Source organism: Aulostomus chinensis, chromosome 21, assembly GCF_037954235.1.
Source record: "Aulostomus chinensis isolate RoL2024-O1b breed Wild chromosome 21, RoL_Achi_v1.0, whole genome shotgun sequence".
NCBI lineage: Eukaryota > Metazoa > Chordata > Actinopteri > Syngnathiformes > Aulostomidae > Aulostomus > Aulostomus chinensis.
The window spans coordinates 3,570,473-3,581,867 of record NC_141340.1 but is presented as its reverse complement, the minus strand read 5'-3'; the positions used below and the strand labels follow the sequence as shown (position 1 = coordinate 3,581,867).

General features: G+C 46.6%; 1 protein-coding gene across 2 annotated transcripts in view; it reads right to left on the bottom strand.

Annotated features, from left to right (window-relative positions):
• Window positions 1-316: 316 nt before the first annotated feature.
• LOC147241366 (enhancer of polycomb homolog 1-like) overlaps window positions 317-11,395 on the bottom strand; it is a 37,342-nt gene continuing 26,263 nt past the window's right edge. For both annotated transcript variants that reach the window (XM_086191649.1, XM_086191648.1), the window contains 5 exons: window positions 9,717-10,129; window positions 5,942-6,087; window positions 5,409-5,550; window positions 2,514-2,931; window positions 317-2,080 (listed from right to left, as the gene is read on the bottom strand). In XM_086191649.1, coding sequence (XP_086047775.1) covers window positions 2,008-2,080; window positions 2,514-2,931; window positions 5,409-5,550; window positions 5,942-6,087; window positions 9,717-10,129 — 1,192 coding nt within the window. In that variant the 3' untranslated portion in view covers window positions 317-2,007. The remainder of the gene's footprint in view (window positions 2,081-2,513; window positions 2,932-5,408; window positions 5,551-5,941; window positions 6,088-9,716; window positions 10,130-11,395) is intronic.

Below are 11,395 nucleotides of genomic sequence, written 5' to 3'. Positions count from 1 at the left end.
ATGTTATTTCACACTGGAAGACACATTTTAGTTCCATCAAAGACCGATGACTGAATTCAAGGCTTGGGAACCCTGCAGGAACCCAGTCTGCTGGAGAACCCTAGAGGTAGCAGGAACTCCCAGAGGATGTTGATGAGTCCAAAATTCTGCTGTTTTAAAAGAAATAAGATCCTGGTGTCTCCGTGTCCCCTCTGGGCCGCTTCCACAGACTCCATGTCACATCCTCGCCGCCGCGTCCCGCTAACAGATACGACACGAAACCGACCTTCCTCGGTCAATCAGAACCCCAACACATTTACTCAAAAACATTGTGAATTTTTATTAATTTCTGGTTTTTATTTTCCCAAAACTTATTCAGGTTTTCCATGAACCCTGGAAAAGACACACACACACACAGATATAAAAGACACGAGAGTATGAAATGCTTCACATTTAATGCCCTGGGCTTTATTGTCTTATTTTAGTGAGAGTTGTCACATTTTTTTTTTTTTAGTCTTTTCAGCCTCCAGGTGGGACACGTAAACCTCAAGGATATATCCTGCCGTGGGAGCAGGCATTCAGATTCTGACAAAGACGAGAAGCACTACTAAGTAATGCTGCCTTTGTGCCCAACTCTTCATAGAAGAGAGTACATTAAATTCCCCAAAGGAAGGCACCCAATACTTGTGGTTTTTGGCCTTGCAGCCGTCTGGAGATTCTTTTTTTCCAAAGAAAGAAAGAAAAAAAAAATTCAAAGAAAATTGGGGAAGAGAGAGAAAAAGTTTTCTCGTGACTCCTCCATCCCCTCGTTAGCATTTTTTTTTTCTGTTGTTAAAAACTGGAATGATGAAACACGTACAGCGATAACTGCCCATTCACCTCCCTTGTCACCTTTATGCATGAACAAGTAACAAATCGACAAAAGAATGAAGTCTTTCAAAGAAAAGATTACAATCAGATTTACCACAAGAAAAAAAAAAAAAAAAACTTACAAAAATAACTGAATTTTTGTTTTACAAAAATGTTTGTGGGATAAAAACAAATATAATCCGCTCGCATGGAAATGAAGGACAACCCCTTTAAAACACAAAATACAAAAGCAGCATTGATATTTATAAAAAAAAAACATGAAAAAAAAAAAACCAAAAAAAAAAACAAACATCACAAAAATAGTGCTTTAATCAGAAGCAGCAAAGGCTTCTGGGAAGAGACTTCATCCCTGTTTTGTTACTTGTGTTTGGGATAATGTTTCAGGACGCCCCCGGGCCGGGGGGGGGGCCACCTCTCTGCAGGAGGACCACGGTCACCCGCCGCCGCCTCCGCCGCCTCCTCCTCCTCCAGGCCTCAGGGTCTGTATGTATGTCACCACTGATTTTCACATGATCCACAGAGAGAAGCACAGGGACCCAAAATAAACATGGGGGTGGGTAAGTGTGTGTGTGTGGGGGGGACCTGCTTTGTGTTCACAATATACAAAAATACCCAGGAGTCTGTAGCTACCTAACATTTACAACAGCACAGGAACCAACAAAGGTACAGTGTACAAATAAAAAACAAAACAAAGCCCAAAACAAAAAAACTGTAAACACAGCACAATAAATAGATAAAACAGCAGGCTCCGCACCATGCACATGATGTGATAGAACGCCTCTCTATACAACCCCGCCGCTCTCACGCTCGCCACCACTTCAACTTGGCTTACTTTTTTTTTTCCTTTGACTCCCAAGTGCAAAACATCACAAATGGACAGTTCTGTATTCAAGTAATATATATACAAGGGGGGGGGGGGATATTACAAATATGTAGTTACTGTACAGATAGTAATTTTTGCCATATTCATAATTTACAGATGTCAATCTTTTCCTCTGAACAGTAACAAAAAGAGTTTAAAAAGTATGAGAGATGAGAATTGCAAGCTAACGGCTGCAGCCCCTCAGAGTCCTGCTGTCCCTTTTGCATTCCCGATGCTACGATGCACAGCACCTAACAAGTGGACTCGTCCCGCCTCCTCGCCGCACCGCGCCGCTACTACGTCACCTCCATGGCCACTGTGTTGTCTGCTATACTGCTCAGTGCTGGCTTGTCTTCGTCGTGGTTCTCCCTGCAGAGAGCACAGATGCAGCAGTTAGCACCTCAGGGTCTACTCACCGCCAAGCCCTCCTCCAGCCGGGCCGGACCCAGACGGGATCCTGTCCGGCCCAGGCAGGCCACCTGCAGTGGGGGCAGGGTGGGAGACGCTTTGGGGGCTTCCTTGTTTGGTTGATTTCACACATTAAAACAACCTTGTACGATGACATCATGAACAGCTAATGTGACGCGGCGGGGAGCCAAACTCGTCGGGTCTGAACACAAACACACTAGTTTTGGTGTAAAATGGCTGAATTGATTAAGATGCCAGCCTACACGCCAGGCACCTGGACGGTCTGAGCCGCTCCAGCACAGCACCTGAAGCGGCCGTCTGAGTCCAGGTGACGGCGCCGCTCAGCAGCAGGTCAAACGTCTGGTCTACATGACTCAGCTTCCTTCTCGCTCACCTCGAGCCCATGTCCATGGACGGAGCTCCAGAGACTTTGGGCATCTGCAGGTTGGTGGTGGCGGACAGCTTTAAGGCAGAGGGTGGCACGTTGCCGAGGGTCCGGGGGATGTGGCGTCCGGCGAGGCTGGCCGCCGATGGTACGCTCAGACAGATGTTGTTCCCAATGAGGACCTGAGTGGTGGCGGGGGTGGCGTTGGCAGCGTTGCATCCCAGGAGCCCCAGTGCTGCTGCTGCATGGGCGCTGGGGGTAGACGTGAGGGAGGTGGGGACGGCGTTGGTGGAGGCCAGCGACGGGGAGGCGGAGTTGGGGGAGGGCTGGAGGAAATTGGGGGCGGTGGAGGTGGTAGTGTGTGTCGACTGGTTGGTCTGGTGAAGGGCTGCAGTGGTGCTGGAGAGGTGCAAACCTTTGAACACACCTGACACACACACACACACACAAGCTCATGAGTGGAAATGAACACCATCACACACAAACACACGTCTGTGGCTCCAATCATCACACAAAAATATTCACAGACAGCACGCCAGTTTGAGCTGTGCCAGCTGACGCAGTCCCACGCCTCAGCCGTGTGGCACAGCACATGTATGTGAAGCTGAGGGCGACCAGGCCGGCGGCGTGTTTCAGTTTTCGAGCGGATCCACGTTAGCAAGCTGGAAAAGGCGTTTTTCTCCCCGGGCAGCCGTCTGCACAGCCCTGCCGATGCTGTAAGACTCTGCGTCATGTTGCAGGGGCTTTCATGTTTCTGTTCATTTACACATTAAAGGAGAGCAGGGAGCAGAAACTCGCCCACTTAGAACTCCCCTGTAAGGTCTGGTTTGCTAAATGTGACAAAACATTAACCCCAAGCCACAGTTCCTCCAGACAGTAATAATACTCATGACCTTCACACGTGTCAGGAGTCGCTCGCGAGGTGAAGCAACATTCAATCCCCGTAACTGCAGTCAGAACAAGTTGGGAACATTTAAGGAAACACCCTGAAAGTGCGACTGACTTCCCAGTGACTCACTGTCTCGACCTGCGTGACCTCCCAGGGATTCCAGGTGTTTCTGGTGGGATTCCGGTGCACCAGAAGCGCCGGTCACAAACTTCCAGCTTGAAGCTGAAGGACAACGACCACAGCAACAACGAAACTGTCCAGCAAAGGTCTGTCTACAATCTCAAGCTCGTTGTCCACTTTAATCCACATATTCTGAATCCAGCTGAATACACAGGAACACACCAACTCTTTGATCCGAGCTACAAACAAACTAAAACACTGGGCAGTTTTGTTGTTAGCAGTCAGGCTCCGTTAGCTTCAAGCTAATAAGATGAATTCTAAAGTCACCAGGAGATCATGCAGGGAAAAACACATCATGACTTAAAGACACCAAACGGTGAGTCACTGAAAGGCTAATTACACTTTTTTGGGTGGAGCACTGTTTTCATTGCCTGCTGCTGCAAACTGAAATGTTTCCTTCTGTTGAATCTGAACAGCAAAATAAAAATCAATTTGTGTTCCGCAAGTTAAATGATTAAGTAGTCACAGGAATTGCATGCGTGTGTGTGTGTGTGTGTGTCAGCGAGTTCAGCAGAGGCTATCTGGGGGTGTTTCTGGACGGCGATCAGACTGAAATATAACGGGCGGGAATGAAGGGAGAGGCGGCAGCGACCGCGAGCTGTCAGATGAAGAGCTGCCACTCAGTCAGGTAACAAAATCGCCGTGTGATGCTGATTCGCAGACTCATGGAGCCGAAAATCAGGTCACACTTGCTCACAGACTGATGGAAATGGGCCAATTACTGCCTGACTTCCTCAGTGAAACAAAAATAGTTTGTATGCTGCAGCCAGAATTCTGGAAACAGTCGTATTAAATACCAGGCGCTGGGGCAGGAGTCACCAGATCAACCACAGCTGGAATCTTAAAAAGAAACAACTTTAAAAAAATATGCTTACTGTCCTCCTACAGCCAGACAAAGGGCTGACCCCCCCCACGACCCTCCATGCTGCATTAGGGAGCTGACACACACAGAGACCTGCTAACCGCTAGTTAGCTTAGCACAATGAATGGAAGTAGATGGGAAGTGTTAGCATACCTCAGTCAGATGTCATAGAACACACATTCATCCAAAACGGTCTTTGCCTGGATAAAAATAACCAGGGTTGGGCCGAACATTTGTGATGAAATGATTAAATGTAACAAAACATTTTAATCTTAACCCCACACGCGCAGGAACTAGTTTTGGTACCACGTTAAAGTCAAGAAGTAGTTCGTCAAGAAGTAGTTCAACAAGAAGTATCCGATACTACAACGGCAGTGTGTCATCATTCAAACTGCCATTTCATAAAGAACGATGTGCACAACTCTGAATGCAGGAAATGAGTGTTTGAGAGACATGTATTGGCTGATATTTGGAAGAGGTATGCTAACACTTCCCATCCACGACCATTCATTGTGCTAAGCTAACTAGCTGCCAGCCCGTCTGGGCTCTCGGTATCCATCTTCTTGTCTGGCTCTAGCAAGGATGGATACTCGGTATATTTGCATAAATGTTGCCTGCTCCTTAAAGGATTGAAACTTCACGTAGATTTTTAACATCCATGAGGCTTTGCCATTGTTGATTTTATGACTATTTCACTCGCAGAATGGGAGGAGAAAAGAAATCTTAACAGACGTTATGGGCTGTGGGGTGAATGTGTGTTCTGCAGCCTCCGCAAAATCTAAGTTTTCCTGTCTCAGATTATTTAACTTGAAGGATTTGAAGCCTGCAACAGGTAAAGAGATAAAAGTCATACAACTAAAGATGGATATATTTTTCCTGAGGGACTGGACAGTGTGACAGCTCCATGATTCTCAGTTAATCAATTCAACTCTTTTCCCCTGTGTCCAGGTGGTTCAGACTGGGTGAGACTGACCTGCACCTGCCAGAACCCCGTTGACTCCACTTGCCAGCACCAGCTCTTCTTTGGACTTGAAGGTCAGCAGCTGGTCGGTGGTGACGAGAGCGGAAACAGCAAACTGGGCGCTGGCCTGGTCCAAAGTCTTGGACACAAGTGCCTACATGGAAACACGAGAGGAAATGGAGAACGTGTGAGTGTGAGCCAGAGATGCGACGGCCCCGTCAAACCCACGAGACAGTTACACCTGCTGAGCTCAGCACGAGTGCTGCCAAACAGGAACGTTGCCATGGTGTCGATCTCAGTCATATTTCCTGAGGACAGGTTAAAACCTTGAACTGTCGATGCTGCGACAGCTCTGGTTCGTTCAGTTTAATTACCGGTCTTTAACCTCGGGACGGTCAGACCAGCACGTGCGTTCAGTGCGTAAATGACCCGGTTGGTTCAGGAGAAGGTGGTAAAGAACACGGAGACACGATTTGGACAAGGACAGCCCAGATCCGTCCAGATTTGTAATAGTTGAACGGCGCCATGGGTCCGTCCCTACTGACCTGTGTGGTGACAGTTGGTGCAGAGCTGTTGGTTTGTTGCTGCTGCTGCTGCTGCTGCTGCTGCTGCTGCTGGCTCTGCTCCAGCTGCTGCTTCTGCATGAGGGCCAGCTGCTCACGGTGCTGCTGGTACTGCTCGGCTGTGAACACTGTGGAGGGAAGAGACACACTGGTCAGAACCAGGGTCCGGATACTGTTTATGCACACTCCGTTGCCACAGTACAGCTTTCAATTCTCCACAGGAAGCGTTTATGAAGCCGCTGAAAGATTGTTCTGAAATGAAGCTTCCAGCGACCCTGAAGGAAACCAGAGCTGTGATTAAATAAACGCTTCCAAATCAACCAGCTCCCCGGACACTTGTTAATGCTAGCACTGAACTGGCCATCGACAAACTGGTTTCTGTTAAGTGAGTACAAACACACCACTGTAGGGAACAGCAGCCCTGTGGAACACCAGTGTGACTGCAGAGGGCCAAATACTGAACGTGAATCCAAAAAATGTCCATCAAAATACAAACAATCATGGTTGCAAGCTAACTTTACCACTGTGGAGATGAAGACATTAATAGCCATACATTCAAACCTTTTAGGCAGACCAGACACGATGCTCCAAGCACACGGTGCCCGGCGTGAACTGTGGATCCGATTGTTTGGGAGTAGAGCCAGAACCACACAACAAAGAGGGGAATATTTTGTTTTGGTACGGGGACGGCACTCCATAACAGCAACCATTTCATCGCATCCTTCCTAATCCTCAGTACAAACACCTGAGCAATGAAACCAAATGTGAGGTTAAATAATTCACATTCTGCACAGCAGCTCTGAGACCGCAAAACAGAACCCAGTGTGGGTTTGGAGCTTCGTGGAGCGATGAAAAAGCAAATATCTTAGTCATTACCTGAGCACCGACTTTAATAATGAAATCAAAACAGAATCCTAATGAAGAAAAAGAAAAAAAAAAACACTACACTCCATACGGTGCTGTGCAAAGCAATCAATATCTGGTTAGCAAAAGCTGCCTGCTTCACTTATTGATTCCAGCAAGTATATGATTTTGCATCACTTGTATATCTTCCACAACTGTCAATAATTTATTTGAGCAAGCTGATGCAAGTCTTGCTCCATAATCACAAAGATACATGGAAAGTATTGGGCTTCTTCACTCAAACAAGCTGAGATTGGGCTCCAATCTCTAGGAAACCTGACCTGAAGTCAGATTGGCTGCTTGATTCTGTAGCACATTGAAAACATCAGAAACAAAGTTTGGGGTTTTTAGTGACTCCAGAGTGACGGCGACAGCAGGACGCATCGATCACATGGAAACACATTTTACACTACACTTGTTGGAAAGTTGCAAACCCTCCCCAGACTACGTTTTTTAAAGATCTTGCTGGCTGTTCCGGGGTAACCTTTCCTCTCCAGTCTGTTAGTTTGACAAGCCCAGTCGGTCAGTAGTCACTTACGAGGGCCACGGCAGGTTAAAGCAGTCACTGAAATCCTCCATCTCAGCCAGGATTTATGAGTCTGTCTTGAGCGCTCATATTAGCTCCCCTGCACCTGACAGCGGTCAAAGCCTGCCATCATTTGTAGCCGTTGATCATCTGTCCACGTCTTCACGCTCCTGTCCATCACTGAGATTGTGATGCGCATTCATCAGGCTTCTGTCCGCTATGTGCTGGTGTGTTTTCAGGCGCTCAGCATCAACGCGCTTTTCTCTGTGCTTCTCATTTGTTTTGAATCATGCTAACTTGTGTCTGTACGGTTCTTTACCATCAACATTCCAGGGACTGCAGATGAAAACTAGCCTCTGTAGCTAAATCTGGCTCACTTCTGAGAGGGATTTTACAGCATGTTCGTTAGTGGACATTGTGAAACAGAAACGCAAACCAGCCAGAGAGCATGCAGGGTTGCACTGATGAACGTGCTGTGTGCAGGTAAGCCATTTTAAACAGAAAAATAAAACAATGTGGCAGTTACTGCTCTGGCCGCCAGCACCACATAAATAAATCAATGTGTGGACAGAAACTCTATGAGACCCTTGTGAAAGAGAAAACAAAGACAGAAGAACAGGATGCTAGAATGATAACGTTTGGTGAGTCTGTCACAGTCGTTATGATACACACTTATCTTACAATCAACAGACGAACATTGAGGATTTAAGATATTCTATCTGCGGCAGATTATTGTTCAGCTTCATCTGTTAGCATGACAGGCCTCGAGCGGGCCAGTGGACGCAGCATTTAGCACAGCAGCTAAACACAGATTGCCTATAATTCAAGAGCCAGTTTCACCCTAAACCTGCACTGCAGATTGTCTTGGGGGAAGAATTATGAATGCCACATCATCCCTCAGATCTGTTCCACATTCAAGCTCAGTCCCAAGCGCAAATTCAACTACATCAATAATTTATTTACACAGGACCGTTTCTAATCAAGGAATTAATGCATCAAAATCAAACCCCGCATGGGAGCCAAGTTTGGAGCAGAGCAATCTACCTTTGAGCTGCCTCATCAAACTCAGTTACACAAGAGCAGCAACAGGCCTGCACTGACTGTCAAGTCTCACTGTCATTCTCCTCACCTCAGAATATGAACGGCACAAAATGAATATACCCCCCCCCCCCCCCCCCCAAGCATGGCCAAGTTTGAAGCTATGCTCCTCCCCTTCCGCACTCTGGCTGTCTGTAAGACTGACGGATGGAAGGGCGAGAGGACCCTAGAATAATCAGAGCGCTGGGATCTGTCAGTAAACTGGGCTCAGCTCCAAAGACACGGACACCGGAAGGCTGCCTCATACTAATATTAATATTCTATAATCATAATAATAATAAATATAATAATAATATTCTTCTACTAACTTTGAACGATTCCATGATCAAACAAAGCAACCGCTCAGAGTCAGTGCCTCGGGATGTTACATCACTCCATAGGAGGCGTCGTCTCAACACACGTTACACCCCATTACTAATTAACATCAGCCTTCATTCACTAGAAGTACAGTCCACCAACTGCACTCACCTCCTGTGAGTCATGATCAGATGGTTTTTTTGTTTTATTGAGTTCATCTTTCATAGACGAACATCAGATGTCATCAGCATTCTGGTAAGAGTTTCGCTGCAACACTGCAAAGAGCAGGAAGTTGTTTCTTCTGTGCTCAAGAGGTGCTAGATGGGAGTCTGTTGTTCAGAATTATTTGCTTTGGGACACCAGGCTTCATAGGAGGCGGGGCTACTTTATCTTCCTTAGTCAGACTGTAACCGTAACAAAGAGATCAAATTTTCATTCAGTTCCGTCTCTGGAGGACGCAATAAAATATGTTGTGTATCAGAATGTTATTGTTGGTTTATAACCAGCACCGATAATAAAACCATCATAAACTGCAGTCCTCACGCAACTTACAATCCATGACTCATGAGCACTCACACAATCACTTTATCAATAAAGAAACAGTCCTGTTTTATCGAAGTTAGTCAAAACATTTATTCCCGACAGATCTCAGACCAGATTAAGCTACTTCCATAATTACAGCACTGCAAACAGAGCCTATATTTACTCCGACAATTTACTGCCACAATCACAGACCTTGAATAATCAAAACTTATCAAACTTAGGAACATGGGCCCCTTGTGACTAAGAGGTATTTGCTTGCAACTCAAAAAAAGGCAACAAAATGAACGGATCCACTGAGTGTTCCGACCAAATATTTAGCGTAGCAATATTTGGTTGCACAATATCCAACATGCAAAAGCAAACACTGGCAGAGAAAAACCACAAACTCACCATTGACAGGAGCAGGGGGTGGACCGGTGCGGTTCTGGGAGCCGGATCCTGCAGACAGGGTCCGGGTTAGTCCTGACACTGTCCGACTAAAATCCCTAAAACCTTTAAGAGACATGTCTCCTCCACCCAGGGGGTGATGGGATAGCGTCCGTGGTCTGAAGTGCCTCCAACGGCAAGATTTAATGTTCAAAAGGATCTGGCTGAGGTCCATGGGTGACAATGGGGGTGTTGAAGAAGAAGGGGGACGGTGGGGGGAGCTGGTCAGGTTCGAGGTATTGGTTTCTGAGGTACCGGCGTTGGAGTTGCGGAGCGGAGAGCTTGGAAGTGGTGAGGCGAGTGATTCAGGCTCAGGGTCAGAGTCGAGGCTCTGGTAGATGCTGTCCAGGTCTGTGTGCGCTCTGTCCAACAAGATCCTGAAACACCACGGGAAAAACAAAAAAATTACCCACAAATCTCAAACACTGAGCTCATGAAACATTCTTCTGAGGGGAGATCAAAAACACGCTGCATTCCTTTGTTAGTCACTGGAGTTTTGCAAATGTGGATACTCTTGCTATAATATTCACATAATTACCCAGCGGGGCAGTACCAAAGATAGCTTGGTACTGCTTAAAAACAGGCTAAAAACATGCAGTTCTACCATGAGTACTACAGAACAGAACAGTTATGTAATAGAACAAACTCCGGCGTTTACAGCCCTGCTGCATCCTCATAAAGCTGTAAAGCCTGTTTAACCCAGAAAAATAAAACTTTGCTGTTTTCTACTCCAGAGCCCGAGGCTGTGCTGGTACTTAAATCAAAATGTGTTAACTTCTAATTTAATGGTGCTGATAGGAATGTCAATAGAATTCATCCATGCATGTCTGTAAGTAATTTGAAAGCACTCCACCCACCAGAGGAGATACTCCTCTCTGAGGCTACGGCAGGGGCACACGAACACCGGGGCCACACCTTGGTCATCGGACCAATATTCAAACATTCATCCATCAATTCAACCAAGATCAGTCGATGCAGGTTAATCCTGGGACCCGACAAGTCAGCTGGAACCTGCGAGAGACGCAAAGCCCTCAACTCACAGGCTGGAAATGAGCGAGGGGGGTCTGCAGGTCAGGTCGTAGTCAGTGGACGCTTAGTTTTTCCCTACCGTAGCAAATATCTTGATATGTAGACATCACAAAGAGGGTTTCTGAATAATGTGATACTGTTTTTTTTCCATATAACAACACCACATCTTGGTTTGTGTTACTTTCCAACTTAATACCGAGGCGGTTCATCAGAAATGCATTACCTGCTTTAACGCAGTCGGAGTTCTAAACATTATGTACGTTTTCAGACGAACTTCAGAACCGTATTCTAATTCAGTGTACAAAACACAATGTTGGTGTGCAATTTCAGACCACCCCCCCCCCCCCCCACCAGAACGAGCCGTCGTTAGTCATCATTGCAGACTGGACTACTAACACACTTCCTCTTCAAACTAACCACTGAATACTTCTGAACACACCCGACGTGAGCCTACGTGGTGACTGACCCACTGGAGACTCTCCCCACAGCAAAGAGGATTCAGCATCTATTGACAAATCTCTGCGTTCTTCCAGTGCTCCTCCTCCAGCGAGTACTTGGCATTCGTCTGAAGGTAATAGCATCCTGTTACAACTGCATCGGGACCGTGCGGCTCA